The following is an 18,278-nucleotide window of genomic DNA, read 5'->3' as shown; positions in this document are numbered from 1 at the left end:
TGTTACAGGGAAGAAGGAGAGAGAGACTCATTTGGCCTTACTTTGCAAGTAATCCAAGGGCAAGCCACTTTTCTTGTCTTTGCTGTGATCTATGCCCTCTGACCAAGCAATCAGTGTTTAATTGCATGGGTTTTTCATGAAGAGCCACACACAATAACACTTTTTCAACTGTATTAATTTCTCCAGGATAATATTGTTACATCAGATCTCTGAATGCATAAAACAGTCCGTGTCAAACTTCAGAAAATCAGCCAGACTCTCTCAATCCCTTGTGGCTGCTGGGATCATCCTGCTGCCTGGCATGGGATGAGTAATCAGTGTATTTTCAGACTCATGCCTCAGTCCTGAGTCTCACAGGTTCACAGTAATGTTCAAGAACAGTTTGAGACCATTGAGGATAGCATGTATGTCCTGGAAGAAATTCTTATGTGTTCAGGCAGCACCTGGCTATGTTTTGGAAGCATCTTGGGAAGCCCTTTGGTGTAGGCCATGTGGTACGTCACCTCTGATCCAGTGTCACAGGTAAAGTTGAAGTGACTTTGAGAGGAATGGAACTAGAGATTATAATCTCTAGCCTTTATGTCATTGTCAGAACACAAGCCACTTTCAAGTGGTACTTTGGCCCAGCTCCTGATGATGATGATGGCAACTGTGGTAGCCACTGACTGATAACTAGAGGACTAAAGTTTGTGAACTCTTGTGAACTTTGTGAATAAAAGATGGGGCACAGGCTGTTGTGGCGTTAGTTGCTGGATAGAGCTTCTTCTGGAGAAAAAAAAATTAAAAAACGGGATGATTGTTTTGTACCTTTCATCTCACCCAAACATTAGGATTAGGAGAGAGGCAAAGAAACTGACACTGATTCTCTTCTTTGCCTACACTTGGCTTCTATTGCTGTAACATTGCTTACCTCAGTATATCTAAGATGAAAGACTAGCTCTACTCTTGGGACTGGATTTGCAGGACAGGAGTAGGTGTCTGACTTGAAGACTCTTCTTTGTACTTTAATAGGCTTCCCAAGAGAATTCTTCAGATGAAAGCTGTTTTTCTATGGCAGACGGCATAGAGTCTCATTATTGCTCTGGCTTTTGCTGCACAGCACATATGTTGCTGTGGGGTTGTCAGCCCTTCTACAGTGCAGTAAAAATAAGTAGATTAACCAAGCAAAGAAGATTAGAGACACTTTGGGAAAGGAAAGAGAAGGGAGGAGGATGAGCAGAAGGGAGTATAAAAAGACCACAAGACTGTCAGTATTAGGCTTCCTGGTGCATGTTACACAGAGTTGCTCTCTTTATCCCTTTTGGGTTTGGGTTAGGACGACTGAATAGAACTGATCCTGACATCATGTCAAAGGAGAAACTAGAGTCACTGGTCAAGAATATGGAGATCATGCTCTCTGAGGTAGAGCAGCTGAAGATCCACTGCACCAAGCAGACAGAGGAGGTGAACCAGGTGGTACAGGAGCTGCGCCGGGAGAACAAGGAGCTGACAGAGAAGTATGAGCACATCTGTCAGGACCTGAAGGAAGCCAAGGAGGCAATTGCCCAGTTGCAGGACACCAAGTTTGCGTTTGAGGCAAAGGAGCGACAAGCACAGAAGCTCAACCGGCAGCTGTGAAGCAGTAGCAAAGAGAAGGAACCTGCTCTAAGAATAAAGAGAAACCTTCAACTGCTGCAACCAAAAATCCCTGGATTGGTATTTTAAAGCAACTCTTTCCTTTCCACCTCTGACTAAACCTGTGTGCTGGAAAAAGAAATTTCTTTGTGGAGGCAAGATCTCAGATGCAGCCGGAGTTCTGCCCCAGAAGGCTCTTTTGTTAATGACTAAATGCCTCATTATGCTGGGAGGGAAATCTTATTCCAGAATCCCTTGTCAGAAATCTGAGCCACAGGCATACAGCAATAGCTGCCAGGATCTGGGCACCTTCTCATGCCCTGTGGGGGTTGCACAAGGACAGAATCCCGGAAAAGAACTGTCTCTGCCTTGAGCCACTGCAGAGAATTGTGCTGTGAGACTTTGTTGAGACAGAGGGAAGGATCATCGTCTTGACAGCCCCTGTTGCTCTGTTTCATTGCTAGCTTTTTTTCTGTGCACAGCCAGGCTGTGATGCTGTCCTTAGATGGGTGTCAGCTTCCTCGCTGCCTGACACCAAAGGGCACCAGTGGGAGCCAACATTGTGCCTCAAGCTTCCAAGTACTTGCTATCAAGGGCATGTTGGTCCAGAGGATCTTTTAATACTGTTGCAGTCGCTCTTGTCTTCTTACAATTCCAAAGTGAAGTAAAAAACTAGAAAAGTTTCTGTCTCAATTTCCATTTCAATAGATCTAAATCGTAATGACTACATGTTCACCATGCTAGAGTTGTATCTGTGCTGAATATATCACTTTTTTAAACTTAAAAGCATGTTTTGGCACTGAAATTACTTTCCTTAAGCAGAAGTAATATGTATAAGTGGACTTCAGGTTAGAAGGATAAATGTATGTGGGGCACTGGGGTGGGAATTGCTTTTCAGAAGTTTTTCTTTCAACTTTTCTCTCTCCTGTCTCTCCTAAATGGCAGTTGGTGTAGTCAGTGCCAAGTCCAGCTAAGAACAGGTGACTTCTGGCTGCACAGTGAATAGCAGGCGATCTCTGAGGGGAGTCTGGAGAGATTACTGAGAGAAAAAGCTTGGATGTGTAAACAGAGAAGAGCTGGAATAGTTCCAGGAGGATTGTTGTCAGCTTCCTTCTTCTCTTCAGAGCTTTGCTGTATTGTTGTCACTGCCAGGCAAGCTCCCTCCTGTAACAAGGGCTGAAATTTGTGAGAAGCAGGGATGCTGTTATCTGTTTCTGCACGACTCGGAGTCTGTGTTTTATCAGGAATATAGGCACAGTGTGCTGGGTGGGGGAAGACTAGCCATACTGAGTGAAGCCTGTCTGCTTTGTTTATTCCAGAGAGCTTCAGGCAGGGGCAGAATAGTTTAGCAAGACCTTTTAGGACTCAGTCCAGCACTAGTGAAAATAATTGTCATTTCGTCACTGATTATAAAACACCAAGATCGGGCCTATAATTAGATAGTTGTTGTTCTTTCTCTGCTCTGTCCTCCACCACTTCAGTCTGGGCCTGATCCAAAGCCTTTGAAAATCAAGATCTTCAGATTAATTTGACAGAGCTGTGGTCCAGGCCTTCCAAGTAGAGGGCTGTTGTTTGTTTGGCAATCAAAGTACTGGGACATCAATGGGAACAGCTTTGTGAATCACTGTAAATAGGAGCTTTGACAACATGTTTTATTACATTTGTGTGCTCTAAACTTTTATTTTTGCTTTTTTTTTTTTTTTCTTTTTTCTTTTGGGCGGAGCAGATTGGAATATCTAGAAAACATTTGGGAGATTGTAGTCTGTCCTTTTTGTTTTGAAATCTAATCTGAATATAAATGACTGGCCTTGACTCTTTGCTACTTGCTTACAGTAACAGCTTGGGAAACAAAAAAATAATTAATCACTGTATTTGTTTGTGTAAGAACTAAAACTGTTTTCTCTGGGAATTAATTTTCTAGCCCAAATCTGCTTACCACCTGTGCTTTCTTCTACTTTTTATATATAATTAAAATGTAAAATCAACAATAAAAAGAAAACAAACAGTTGAGGGACCGTCTGTTCTGGGTAAGGTATTGCCTCATTTAATGCATATATATGTTATTTCTGAGTGTGTGCACATGCTTGCTAAAAACAATTATTCTAGTGTAAATGCTCTGCAGCAAGGAATAGACTAATGGAGACATTCCAGATCTCTCTGTGCTCCCAGGTTAATCTTTCTAAATGAGATTCTCTGTGTGGCTGCCAAATTCACCCTACGTAATATTTAAATCCATGATGCAGAAAAAGAAAATGGGATTGCAGGAGCCTTATCTTAAGTTTCTTAGTAATTAGTATTCCAGTGTCTAGTTTTACGGAAAGATGAGATTTTTTTGTAAATATAAAATAATAAGACTTTGGAAAAACTGGACACATTGTCCAGTGCTAGAAAAAATTAATATAGTTCCCTCTACCTCTCCAATAGATGCAGTTATGTCCTGGTTTAGCTTCCACTGGTTAAACTTGGGAATAGTTGGATCCTGAAATGCAGTATTTTGGAGTGCCTTTCAAAACAATGTTTTTTCTGGAGTTAGACACAGCACTTGAAAGTTGTTATTGCTTTTTGAACACCAGCACTAAGGTGGCCTAAGGATGAGGAACTGAAACTGTGTGTGTGTGTGTGTGTGTGTGTGTGTGTGTGTAGCACCTCAGTTTGTTCAGAAAGTTGGCATAAATAGAAGATCTGAATAGAAGTTTTGCCTGATTTGGAAGAGAGTCAAGATAAATACAAAGTGACAGGCTTACCATTTCCTTCATCTTGGAAAGGGATGAAGAGAGGTATCTAATCCTTTGAATATAAAAAGCCAATTTATTTGAAGTCTGTCTTGGAGAGCACAGCACAGTAATTGGCTTAGTTGCCCAGAAGAGTCTAAGAGAAAGAGACCCAATCAGACCACGTGTCTGTGAATTGGTCTGTTCTTGGAACAGATTATAGCAAAATATTGATTACTGTTTTCACTGTTTTGGGCTGTATTAAATGGAAGTGCCCAAGAAGGGAGGCTGGATAGGAATGAAGCTTATACTTCCATTACAGGAAGCCACCTCTTCTTTGGACACTGTGTGTGAATGTTCCTGGGTGAACAGGAGGGAATTAATTGATGCCCATGAGCACACAGGCTGATGGATAGGAATCCTTGGCTGGTAGCTCACACTGAACAAGAAACCATGTTGCTGAACTGAAAGCAATAGCTAGACGTATCCTGGGATTTTTGAGTGTATAAACAAAGAAGAACACAAACTCGCTGGGGAGTGCTTGCATACTGAACCTCAGAGCAAGCAAAAGTGAACTGCAGCCAGGAAAATGTAAGGAAAACCTAGGAGTCACCTACGGGTCCCCAAAACTTCACAAATCACAGCTCTAACGCTCCTCCATGAAAGAAGTGAAAGAATCCTATGCCATACTTATTTCCTTACATATCAGTGCTTCATGAAATTCTGCCTTTGGAAAGATCTCCAGATTTCAGAAGTACAGTATCTCCTGAAGAATTTGTTGAGATCAGCAGCTGCAGTTTAATCATCTAGATTAAAAATCACAGGGGAATCTGAAGACAGTATAGAAGGTGACTCTTTCAGAAGTTTAGGTCTGTTTGTGCCCAGTTGTTTGCAGTTCTCGAAGCCCTGGATTAGGGCATTCAGAGTTATGAACCAATAACCTTATGAACACTGGAGCCTGTTCTCCATATGTCTTACTACAATTTACTCCTGTACTGTTCTGGAACTCAACACTGGCAAACTGCAAAAAATAAATAAATTACTGTGCTAGTAACAATCCCTATATAGGATATATTAGATCAGATAATCTACAAAGTCTTGAAAGAGTTCCTGCATGGAGGAGGGAGAGAGGAGTGCATGAGTTATTACAAGAGTGCAGCAGGCTTTGAAGCAGTTACATTGTAAAGAGCTGATTGGTGTGCAGCCTTGCAACAGGCTTTCCAGCACAGGAGAGCAAACCTGTTTTCCTGAGGGATTAAGAAAGGTTTTAATTCTATATAATGAGAGGCTGTAATTCAGAGGGTTAAATGGCATGCCTAACCTGTGGTGTTGAGTGGGAGTCTGAGAAGAACTGAGTTATCAGTACTTGATCCAAATTTGAAGAAAAGTTCAGATTTAATCAAACTTGATTATTCTGCCTTATCTTTAAAAAGAGAAACAATAGTATGTAAAAAGAAAAAAAAAGAAAAAAAAAGTGCAATTTTCAGACCATTGCACATCTGATAGAAGGAATTATGTGCTGTAGTGTCCCTGATAGCAGTGGACTTAGTCTGACATCCCAGAGGCCCTTGTTTCTTTCCCATGTCATTCAGTCATCAGCACACTTACCTGGAATGTTACAATATAATTCAGTGTTACCGTGTGCTCAGAAGGACTTGAAGATATGCCTGAATTTTGTGCCCTAAAGTACTAGGCTGAAGCATAGAAATGGCTGTTGATTTCCTTTACATAGGCTACTGCAGGTATCTACAAAACTGGGCATTAATGTAACTGGAAAAATATACCTGAGAATGGAAGTTTTGCTGCAGACTTCTGTCCATGTAACTGTTGAAATCCCAGCATTGCAGCTTCTGTAGAGAATACCTGCTTCTTAGCAAAAGCACTTAATTGATAACTTTAAAAGTGATATATTGTTCAGCAGTACCTATTTAATATGTGCTCACCTCGATTTTTTCTTTTTAATGATCTCATATGTGACACCTAGATGCCATTGCTTCCAGGCCAGCCACTGGATAGAGCTGGTGGCAAGAGAGAAATGCATCAGGTCCTGAATATATTCACTCCATAATGAATTGTAGTTGACTTATCAAGAGACAAGAATGGTCTTGAATAAGTGGATTATCATGCTTTCACTAAATGGTAGGTGATGAAAATAATTGCAGCATGATGATAATGTTCTTCCTGACAGAGAAAAGACACAAACACAAAACATTCTTTAGAACTACAGGGCAAAGATTTGTTTACTTCATACTGTGTTGTCCTTTTCCTGGCAAGAACTGGCCTTCATTTTGAATCTCACATTAATGGCATCTGATCTTGTCATGTCCTTGCTGGAACTAGGAAGTGTGAGCATACTTCTTAATTTCTTTTGTTAATAAAAGGATTTTCATCAGTGTTTCATGCTGCTTAGTTGTGGTAAAAGTCTGGTCACTTCTTGGTTTATTTCAACATCTTATCAGGTTATCTATTAAGGCTTTATGGGGTTAAAATAAATCTAGATGTGTTTGCGCAGTGTCTGCTTTAATGCAGTAGGCACAACTGTTTCTGGATGTATTCTGGCTAGATTCCAACACGGACAGTAATATTTTCCCTGTTTCTGAACTCCTTTGTAGCTTAAACTGTCAGCAAAAACATGAGAACCACAAGTAGGTTACTATGCCTGGTATTTCCAAAAAATCATTAAGAATCTGACTGCTGTGAGAAGAAATTTTAAGATTCAGGTTTTTATTAACTCATCTGAAACTGTGTTTTGTTCTATTGGCTTTTGAATCTTTAGGATTCAGTTTCAGTTCTTTCAAGTGATACAAGCTAAAATCTTTAAACTGATCTGCAAGTGTGGTTTATTTGTGTAAGACCAGGCATTCAGGCTTTTATTTGTGGAGGATCAAATATCATTAAGCCCAGGATATAATCATGACAGCTGGCAGGATGGCAGTAGCCAGTGGCCAGTTGAGAGTACAAGGTAGGTGAGGAAAAAGGGTAGGCTGAGATAACATCTTTTTGAAAGGAAGAAAGGCCTGCAGCTTGGCCCAAGGAAAAATTGTTTCTAAACAGCAACGATAATTATCTCTATATTATTAATTAGACATTAACAGTGTTCCATTATTGTTTCTTACAAGGGGAACATACATAGTCATGCATCAGCACTGGGGTTTGTTGTATCTTTAAAACGTTGAGATTCCCCTGCTTTTTGGTGGAGGTGGTGACATTTTGTGTTGGTTTTCCTGTTAGTTTGTCCTGTAGACTTTGTTTATTGTGTCAGAGCTGGCTTGGACAGGAAAGTACAGGATTGTTTTTGCATGTGGAAAATATGTAACTTTCATTTGAACTCTGTCCCACGTGGGATATGTAACTGTAGAATTTGAGTGCTATGTACCTTTTGTAGCTAGTTGCCAGACAGGGATTGACCAACAGGGATTAAAGCAGCTGTAGCCTTTGAATAAAATTGCTTGCTGTAATATTTATGGCTCTGTGTCACCTGGAGCATTTATGACATTGTTGGAAGCTTCATTTTGGAGCTATGTGCTGTCTAAGCTTGTCAACAATTGTCAAGGTTATTGTCTCTTCTTATTGGGTAAAGCAGTAATGTAGCCAACAAGAGACCAGCAGTGCCAGCTCTGGATATTTCATTGCATAACTTGATGTTTTCCTTGTAGATCCAGTACATGGAATTACCTAAAAGCAGAAGATTCAGCTTTCCTTTTGAAAGTAGGGTTTTGTTCCTCACAGTTTCAAATAAACTACTGATGAAGAAGGGCTCTCAAAGTGGAAGGCAAACTAAAAGAAGAACCCAAACTTAAGTTTTAAAGCTGTTGTCATAATCTTGGAGATACTATTCATATTATTTCACACTTATTTTTTAAGTAGAGTGAAAATGCTGACAGCTGATATAATTGCTGATCCAGAACCTATTTTTATAGATCAGTGATCTCTGTATTTCAATATTTTATGCTTAGCAGGGGATAGAATCAATAGTGGGGAAAAAAGATCTGTTTTCTAGATAAAACAACAGCATCATTTAATTTGTTATGCAATGACTTCCCCAGTATCCACATGATTAACAACACAAGTTTTCCTTGTAATGCATCCAACTACATTTGTGTTCCCTCAACAGCTTTTCTACTGCTAAATTGTTTCTTCTTGGGAATTTTAAGATGGTATCTAAATTGCATGATATTTGTTTCAGGTGAAAATAGAGAAACCTGAGCTGCCATTGTATTTGATTAAATTCGTATCCGTATCCAAAGTAGCAGTATTTTCTAGTCTCAGGGATCTGATTAACTCTGCTTATATCCAGAGCTAGCTGGTATTAGCTTGTATCTAAGTTCACCCTTTATTTGGTCAAAAAATTATCTCTGTACTGTGCAAGCTTTAGCTCTAAAGGAAATAATTTTGGTTTAGAGTTAGGAACTTACTAAATGGAATACCAAAGCGATCTGTCTCACTTTTGATATGCTTCCTACAGCTAAAATACAACTGCTTTTAAAGGGCTCCACCCCTTCAGTAACTTAAGGCATAATTTAGAGCCAATGTGTGTGCTCGCACACAGACTACAGGAGTTAGAGTTTTGCATGTGAGTATGCATGCTTAGAACTCTGTCCTTCCTAAGCAAAAGAAAACTCTTCTGAAGAAACTTGGAGGCTGAGGGGGTTAAATGAAACCCAACTCCCCTTTTCCTGTGTTGTAAGGCTTAGTAACCAAACAGAAGCTGGAGAAAAGAGCGGGTTAGGAGCCACTGTTTGAACCTGAACGGTAGGAAAGTGGTTTTTGCTGCTTGGCTACAGAGTGGTGTCAGTGCCTCCAGCTTTTGCACTCACCTTTCACAGGTACACGCAGAAGGTAAGAGTTGTCTTTGTGTCCTGGGCTATATCCTTATTCTTCCACCTGGACATCTGTTTTCGTTTAGTGCTGTTTGTTTGTATTAAGTTCTCTTTGGTTTTCCACTGTTGTTTTCCTTCAGTTCAAAGAACGCAGGAGAGTGGAGTTACCAGATTGCATGCACTGCAAAATTGGATTTCCTGGTAGGGAGGGAAGAAAACACTTAATGTGGTTGGTGAACATTAATCCCTTTCCCTCGCAGTTAATTATACTATAACTTAATGTAATCAAAACTGTTCCTGACACTATGAGTGAGGAGAAACAAAAGGGTGGAAGGATCAAATGCATGTGCACCACCAGGGAAAAAAAAAACCACAGAAACCATGGCACGTGTAGCAGGGGTACTGACTGGAGAAATATGCTTTTTGCTGGTAGAAATAAAAAACTCTGCCCAGGTGTTAGGACTCTTAAGTCTGCTGACCACTATCCCTGAAGTGCTCAGCTGCTTCTGTTAATGTTCTAGCAGGGGGGAGGGAGTGTCTCCTGATCAGTCTGTGTTGCTTTCAGCTGTGTGAGGCAGGATCCATTTTGGGGTCTGATCCCAACTGAACAGTAGTGCTTGAATCAGCAAACCTGCTTGTGAAAGGGGTGGTTTGGAGGATGGGTTCTCAGTCTGGAGGAGGTCTGATACAAGAGGGAGGCCAAGAAGCTGCTTAAGGGAACAGTGCTGTCAAAGAGATGGCAACAGACTGGTGGCAACATGGTAGGATAGTAAATTAGTCTTATGTCTTGGTGTTCCTTGTGGGTGGTTGGGTGGAGAGACATTTGCTTAATAATTAAGTTTCAAAGCTTTGGTAAAGTTAACAATCTTGAATGGAGTTCCTATTGCTAGGAATAACTAATCTTAGTACAAAAGATCAAGGAGATTTTAAGTTTTGTTAAGTCTCTCTGCAGGGACCCTAAAGAACCCCTTATTTATTACTTTTGGGTCTTCACAAGCCTTAGGAGTTTCTCTTATGCCTTCTGTATTGCACTTAAAATTGCCATTCACCAGTTTTTCTGCAAGCTTGCTTGTAACTTGTATGTTTTTCTCTTGGTCACCATTATCTTTTCTAATGCCAGAGTGTTTTTCAGGGTCTGTAAATGGAGCAGCTGTGAAAAGCCATCCTTTCCCAGGTGCACCTTATTGGTGAGCTGGTGTGCTACACAGCTAGGTGTGTTGGGCAGCCTCACCCTTGGGCTTTTAGGACTATACACTCTGCTGTTAAAAGTAGCGAAGGGAAGTGTGTGATGTGCAACAGAAGTAGGTAGTACTATGTATATTTGGAATGTCACTAGCTTGAACTAGTGTTTATTGAGGTTATTGAACTTAATGATTGATTAATAAAATGCAAAAATTTAAAGCATAAAGGAAACTTGAGGTCTCCAGAAGTTTTGCTTTTAGTGTATTTTCTTTATTCTGTGTGAGATAATTTAGACTTCAAGTGTACTTTGGGGTTTCCGCACACCGGAGAGCATCCTGGCACCTCAGAGGTGTTTGTTTTAGAAATATTTTGTTTCAAGAGTGTAAACACTTGATGGTTTAGGGAAATGCAGTGTTTTGGAGTAGTTACTCTGTAGTATGTGCATTTTCTAAATCCTTAGTGAGCTGTCCACTCTGAATGGAGCTTTGAAAAAAAGGATTTGACAAATGACTTGAAGGGATGTTTGAGAAAAGATATAGTTTTTTGTTTGGTTTTTTTTTGCTACTCTTTCTCTGTGTGTGCTTTAATTTGCTTTAATTTTAAGGAGAAGGAAGCTATCATAGTTGTAGAATGAATTATCTTAGCTGCTGATCTTCAGTGATAATCTTCTGATGCGAATCCTGTATCTCTGTTTTAGGGATGGAGATCTTCCTCTGATGTTGCTTGGTAAAATATCTTGTTACTTAAGGGATTACAAAGTTGGCACCAAGATTTGGTTGGAGTCAATGTGAACGTGCTGAAAACATTTTGGAAACAGGGAAAAAAGGTGTTTTGTGGGTACTACCAAGAAAAATGGTTGCAAGCTTGGTTATGAGCAAATCTTTTTTTTAATGAACACTTACGTTTCTTTAGAAAATAGGGAACCTGCAAAAAAAATAATATATATATATGTCCAGTCTTGATTGATATGTCCTTCTGACTGTGATATAAATAAGACAAGCTAACGTTCTGTGGCCTGTAACATGTAGGGCTTAGGCTGCCGAATGGCTTTCCCATTGTTCAGAGGAAGGTCTTTCATGATATCATAAAATGGTTAACACTTTATTAGCGTTTATGCACTTTGTGACTCACCAGTACACAGGAACAGAAAAAAACCCACCTTTTTGGTAAGAGGGTAAGAGATGCTATTTTTGCATAAGAACAGCACCTGGAACACATCGGATATAATTAGAGGTGTTCTCATGATTGGTATTAGAGCCTTGTCCTTAGCTGATACAAGGAGGAATTGTTCTCCTACTGGTATACCGATACTGACTGAAGTACTGAAGAAATAAGTTGGTTTCCTTTTAGATCTTTGAGAAGCATTAGAACTGGGAATAAACTCCTTGGAGTACCCACCATAGCTACTAAGACCAGACATTTGGGTGATTGACAGGTGATTTATCTGATCTAGTAAAGTCATTTGCAGTTATGCCCATGGTAGGATGGACTTGTCAAAAGAACTTATCTCACTGGAAAGGATAGACTTCTGAATGCAGTGTCACTGTCTTATTTTTTTAAAATTTAATATTGGATTTTGAAATGGGATTTGTTGTGGTCCAATATCTTTTCTTTGATGATGACTAACAAAAGTTACTAGGTGTGTGAGGAGACACTTCAACATTAAAGACTTAGTCTCTGTACAAAACATTTGTTTATGCTTCCCTGCACAGTAACAAGCTCAAGCTTTCCTGACACACAGATGCGATGTATGGAAATAAGTACTGTCAGAAGATTGTGTATTTCTCTGCTTAACTCTTAAAGAAGTAACTAAAGGTTTTGCTTCTGGCACCTGTGGGACAAAAGAGTTTTAGAGCAAGAAGCCAATCTATATTTAGATCCCACTTTAGTTTGCTGTGATCACACAGTTAAGCACGTGCTTCCTTTCAGATCTCTCTAGGCGCTGCTGTGCAATCACACTCTCCTAAGATCTTTATTATGAAGTTAATTTTTAGTGACAGATGAAAGATGCTTGGCTGGTGTCCTTAGAGACTCTGGTCCTATTTCCACTAGCTGAGGTTCTGCCTCCTAAGTTAGCTGAAAGTTGTGGTGTTTGATTTTTATTTTTATTTTTTTCTTATTTTTCCCTGTCTTTTGTTTCTACTTGTGTTAATCAGCATTCTGTTGCACAGCAATGCAAATGAACCCACTGATTTCTCTGAGGAGTTTCCAGCTTCATGTCACCAAGGGTATGTCAGCATCATAGTCTGAAAGGGTAGTTGCTTAGGGAATAGATGTACCCACACTAGGTGGTTGTGCTTGGCATATTTGCACCTATATGCAGGTAAAACTTAACCTTTTTTTAAATTTTAAATAATTATTTTAGATGTGGAGGTAGCAGCAGTTGAAATGTGCCTGAGAGTCAGGGTAAATATTTTTAGTTTTCTACCAACGTTGTTGTTAGTCACCAAATGAATTTAAATGTAACATGAGTATTTAGTGAGTGCATGTTGAATGTAGTGTTAATATCCTTTCAAAGAAGAGATGTAGATCTTGAAAAGACACAAAACAATTTGTATTTTTTTTTAAAGTTTCCTTTTAAGATAGCACTCACTTTCGTAATTTTTTTTTTAACCTTTTACACAGATCAGAATTACCACATTTATGTTGAGGATGAAACGAAGTTAAATGAAATTGGAAGTTGTTCTTCAGCATCCCTTATCTTTCTAAAGCATTCTTCAAATTTTGAATTGGAAAGGGTTAATCTGAGCCAGCTGGCACGCTAGCAGTAGAGCTCAGTGTCAGGTAATATTTCAGATCAGGCTAAATAATTCATTTAAGTGAAGTCTGTGCCACTGAGGGCAGTAATTGACCTAGAAGGTTGTTAGCCATTCCTCTTCAATTGTTAATGTTTGGGACATTGTATCCTTGTCATGTATTTTCTCTATGCAGCGTGTGACTGTTTGTTGCAATATTTACTGTCTAAATCAGTCTGCATGCTCTCCTCTTTATCCCTACATGGTCACACACTTAATTAACAACTAAGAACAGTGGAACTGCCAAATAGAAGGCTATTCTATTCTATCTATCCTATCTTCTCATAATGAATTTCTAACTGCAGACTCAATAGTGGAAGGCTGGATGCAGAAAATTGAATCATGGCTGATATTAATATGTAGAAAGATATCTGTCCTCATTAAGCACTATATGATCTCCTGCAATATGGAGATTGGGAAGGAAGCAGATCAACTTCTTCACCAACCCCTGTTAGGGTATGGTGTGGTTTCTTCTTAGGTTTTCAGTGCGTTACAGTCTAATCTTGCTCTTTTACCCAATGGTGTTTCAGCTTATGTTTTGCGTGATTGCTGTATAGAACTGTATGAGATGGTCTTCTATAGCTTCCGCAGGTGTTGCTGAATGTGATGTTGCTATACGCTGGCAGTGCTTTTACAGAGGACTTCAGAGTCAGCAATGTTAAGCAGTGCTCCAGTTCAGGTTTTGTGTGTGTTATGAATCAGGCGGAAGGCTGAGTTGAAAGGCTGTTGATACAGCATTCTAGAAGAAGCTCATATGTTGCTGTTATTCAGCTCTGCTGCTGTGCTCATTAGCATGTTTTTCTTAACTTTTTAACTTAACAAGGTAAATTTTTAGAGTTACTCAGCTGAAAAATTAAAATGCATAATATTGCTGAAAGTACATCTCAACAGGATTGCTTTCTTTAACTCCTAGCATGCATTTAGAGTGAATTAATAAATCTGTATCAGTAAAAATTTGACTCAATTTTTTTTTTTTGCTTTATTCTTTCTCCCTTCTTGTCCCACTAAGCACTTTCAACCAGTCTTGTATTTAAATACACATTTAATAAATGTTTATCCACTGCTTTGCATACAAACAGCTCTTGATAAAATGTGGCTTGTTGTGTGGTCAAGACAAAAGGAAGTCATCTATCCTCTTACTTGAACAAGCACATGTGCATGAATAGTCTCATCCACCCAACCCAAAGAGCATCTGGCCCAAATTTTGATTGGAAAAAACATACAAAATAAAAGTAAAAATTGCTGTAGGCAGGGAAGAGAAGAGGTAGACACCATGTTAAGATGCATCTTGGATGTAATATCCTCTGTCCAAGGGAATACATCTATTGGTTCCTTAGGGCTTTGTGACGTGATCCTCATGCTTTCCCAGTGCTGCACGCAGCAGAAGTAAAAGTTGTTTAGGAATAAACTTGCTCCCTGTTCCATTACCTCCTGTTTCTCACCCTGCCATTCTTACCGCATCTATTTTCCAGTTTTAACTCTTTTACTGAAAACTTGAAAGATACTTATCTAGACATTTTGTTTGTTAAAGCAAAAGCTTATTTGAGTAGATTCAGTGTCGAGCCCTGGAAATAAGGATGCTTATCTGAAGTTACAGATGAGTTACATCTAGATAAGTTAGAAATCTAGTATCTCTTCATCTCTTCACTGTGTACTTTTTTCCTTCAAAGAAGGTTAGCTTTTTACTTTTGGAACCTTGATATCAACTGGCAGTTTCAAAGTCATTTTTTATGTGTATACACATTCTTGTTTCTTGGGAACGTGAATGTTGAAAGATGAATTGTGTCCAGACTTAGAAATTATAGCCATCACCTCTGTGACACTCTGTGCCTCCTGTTTGCAGTACCAAACAGAAATCTATACTGTGAATGTAATTGGGAATGGGGACCAGAATATGCTTTATGGGTATTGTCAAAAAGAAGTTTCTCAAGTTTCCACAAAATATTATATGATCCTTATTGTTTTGGAACAGAAGTACATTTCTTAGTTGCTAAATTCAATTCCAAGGTCAAACTTCTCCAGTGTTACTCAGGTTTGGGTTGGCCCCTGTTGGAGAAAAGAGCTTCATAGTTCAGCTATGGACATACCCTTTTTTGACTAAGCTTAGGGATAGCTGGAACCAGTCACCAGTTCGTACCTTTTACTCATATAACCTGAGCAGTTACTAGCAGATGCAGTGCTGGAAAACTTGAATCTCTTCTGCTACATTGAACAGAGATTTCAGTTGGGCCCATCTCTAGTTCTGGTTGAAGATCCTGGTTGCTCCTTACTTATTGTGAGTTGATTTTCATATTCTTTCTTAATGATGTAATTTCAGATTTTAGCACTGTGGCAGGAATTCTTCCTTGTTAGTTTTCCAGCAGATGTTCCATATCTGGGGTGTATAGTCATGATTTCCCCTCAGGCCCTGCTACTATTTCTGAATGAAAGGGGGGTGGAGATGCTGATCTAACAGTGGGAAAACGTAGATGGGGAGCGTTGAAAAGAATTAAAGGAGGGCAGGAGGCACAGAATGCAGCAGCTGCTGTTGTCACAAGTGAAAGCACTGTGAAACACTGTCCTTTTCTTTCCTTCCCCCGCACACTCAGGCTTTGGTGAGAAGAATGGCAAAACAAACAGAATAACATATGTTGCCGTATCTCAGGTCCTGCAAGGAATAAAAGAGCCGTTAAATCCAGAAGCATAACTGCATAACTTGACCATTTTTTCTTGAAGGTTTCAGTCAGATTCACAGGTCCCATGTGTGTAATTTCCAGTTGGAATTAAGGCTAAAAGGGTCAGCAGTGAATACAACATCTGAGGAAGCTTTCAAAACAACAAGTTTGTTGAAGCTCAGAGAATCGGCCACAAGATTTGTTTTGCAGTGGAGCATTTAATGGGCTAAAAAAGTCCCCGCTCCTCCTTCTGACTGTTTTTCCTGGAATCTGTTGATTAGTTTAATAGGGCTGCATGGCCTAAACTCTTTAATGCTAAATTTGGGCCAGATGTTAGACATGTGAAAGCAATTTCCATGCTCATGCAATGGCACAAATATACAAGTGAACATGAGAGCTATAACCTGTCGCTTTTTGCTAGGGATTGTCTCATATATTTGATACGGTTTCTGGTTGTTCCCTCATAGAATGTTTTTACTCTGGCTAAAATCCTCCAAGATGCTCTTGGGGACTGGCTGCTGGCTGTGCTGAGCTGCTTCTCTAGCCTTCTCTCCAGGAGCATCATGGTTTTGGCCCAGCTTCTTACCTCCCTCTAGGTTCAGATTCAGGAGCGGTCAGTGCATTAGCAGCAGTGCTAGGCTGCTATAGCAATGGATGCGATTCCTACAACTGTCCATGTGAACCTGAGAAATGCAAGTAATGGAAGTTATAAGAGAGGAATGCTGAGGAAGAGAGATTTTTCTCTGGACAGTAAGAAAAGAGGCTGAGCAGTCTCAAATATCTATCTCTGTTTGACATCAATACCATTAAAAAAAAATGCTGTTCTTACAGTGCCTTTTTGCCAGTGGTGTAAGGACATTATAAGCTGCTTCAGACCCCATCCCTTGGAAATGTTTAAGACTGAGTTGGAGGGCACCCTGAGCAACCTGATCTAGTAGCTGGCAACCCTGCCCAAAGCAGGGGATTGGAACTAGCTGATCTTTAAGGTCCTTTCTACTCAAAGCTGTTTTATGATTCTATTATTTCTAAGTCTCTCACAGCTGTCCTATCTATTAAAATGTCACTGTTAGGTAGGGCTATGACACAGTGCCTCAACTGCACTGAGAATGTATTTAACCTGTTGTGGAGGGCAGCTCTTAGATGATTTTTTCCTTTGATTTTAATTGAAAGAGAATAAATAGTGCATATGTGCAGTAGAGGCTACACAGTCTTTTCTCAGTTTCTTAAGAAGGCTAATGCAAAGTGAATGAAAGTCTATTCATATAAAAAGCTCCAAAAGCTTCATTTTCTTAGGAATCATATGATTGGCATTCAGAATATAGTGACAGAAGCTTATTTTCTCGTTACATTTCCTTTGCACTTCCCTGATATTTTGCACAGAGCTGGGTTTCCAGCACTTAATTTCAGTGCTCCAAAGGAAAAATATTAGAGAACAAGCTTTTCATCCTCACCACTCTGAATGTTGGAAATATAAACATCCATGTTACGTATGGATTTATGGAGCTGTAATGAGCAGAGTGGATTCAGTGAGGCGTAGCACTACAAGAATAATAGTTGCCCACCATAAAGTTACTTGAAAGATCCAAATGCTATATCAAGCGCATTTCATTTTGGTTTTGATATGGTGTTATGCTTTTATAGCAATAAAATCATAATATCTGTTTACATTTTGTCTGGATTTAATAGGTCAGGTTAAAGGAAGAAAATATGACATTGTAATATTAAAAGGAGTGTCATTTTTGCTTTTTTTTTTTTTTTTTTTAAATACGTTGTAAAAATAAGGCTTTTCCTTTCCTTTTCCCAAATTTGGTAGAAACTTGGTCTAGATAAAAACTATGCTAGGGGCATCTAGTGAATCTCTTTGTTCTGCACTCAGTCAACAGGTCCTGAGAAGGGGCCATAAAGAGTAAGAAGTATCTAGTGACCAAAGTGCCATTTTTCACAGCTGTAAACTGTGGTGAATGGTGGTTGGTGTAGGTTTGGTTTCTGCAGCTCACAGGACGAGGGATAAAATATCAAGAGGCAATGCACCAGTATAATTCTGAGGTCCCAAATTAGCATAATACCTTGATTTTTTTGTTTGTTTTGTTTTTTTAATGTGGAACAACTAGTTGTATCCTGTCTTCGTCGTCTGTATGGCCCTAATCTCCCTTCAAGCTCTGCAGAGGGACTGCAACTGCAGATGGTTAAATCAAGTTATAGTTGTCTATGACAAACTGTAGGATTTTAAACATGCACAATCACACAAGAGACATGAAGCTTCATCAAGCCACACAGGATGACTATAGGGCACAGAAATGTTAACAGTGGAAATTCTTACCTTGGGTTGGTTGAAGTCGTTACAATCTTAGTGTTTTATCATGTGTATATGTAAAAGGGTGGGAGGGCAGACATGCAGCAGCATGCACCTTCCATTGTGCCTGGGGATGGTGTTCTCATAATACCAGAGGAAAGTTCAGGGAAATATTTGTACTTGGTAATTACACTCTGCCTTTCTGTGCA

At 39.5% G+C, this 18,278-nt stretch overlaps 1 protein-coding gene and 1 long non-coding RNA gene across 5 annotated transcripts in view; one reads left to right on the top strand and one right to left on the bottom strand.

Annotated features, from left to right (window-relative positions):
• The window catches only part of PAPLN (papilin, proteoglycan like sulfated glycoprotein), a 58,513-nt gene that overhangs the window by 4,200 nt on the left and 36,035 nt on the right, over positions 1-18,278 (top strand). For 2 of the 4 annotated variants that reach the window (XM_015864587.2, XM_015864584.2), the window contains exon 1: positions 9,812-9,906. The exons of 1 other annotated variant lie outside the window; for it this stretch is intronic. In XM_015864587.2, the coding sequence (XP_015720073.1) occupies positions 9,904-9,906 (3 nt within the window). In that variant the 5' untranslated portion in view covers positions 9,812-9,903. Of the gene's footprint in view, positions 1-8,845; positions 9,165-9,811; positions 9,907-18,278 lie in introns of those variants that run through there. One more of the 4 variants, XM_015864585.2, reaches the window with a different exon arrangement.
• Positions 1,055-9,630, bottom strand: LOC107314875. The gene is made up of 3 exons (XR_004307380.1): positions 9,143-9,630; positions 6,269-6,506; positions 1,055-6,175 (listed from the first exon to the last, which is right to left on the bottom strand). It is a non-coding gene; the product is annotated as an uncharacterized LOC107314875 (long non-coding RNA).

Source organism: Coturnix japonica, chromosome 5 (assembly GCF_001577835.2).
Source record: "Coturnix japonica isolate 7356 chromosome 5, Coturnix japonica 2.1, whole genome shotgun sequence".
In the NCBI taxonomy this organism is placed as follows: Eukaryota; Metazoa; Chordata; class Aves; order Galliformes; family Phasianidae; genus Coturnix; species Coturnix japonica.
Note: the sequence above shows the minus strand (reverse complement) of the source record. Positions and strands in the feature narration are given on the sequence as shown.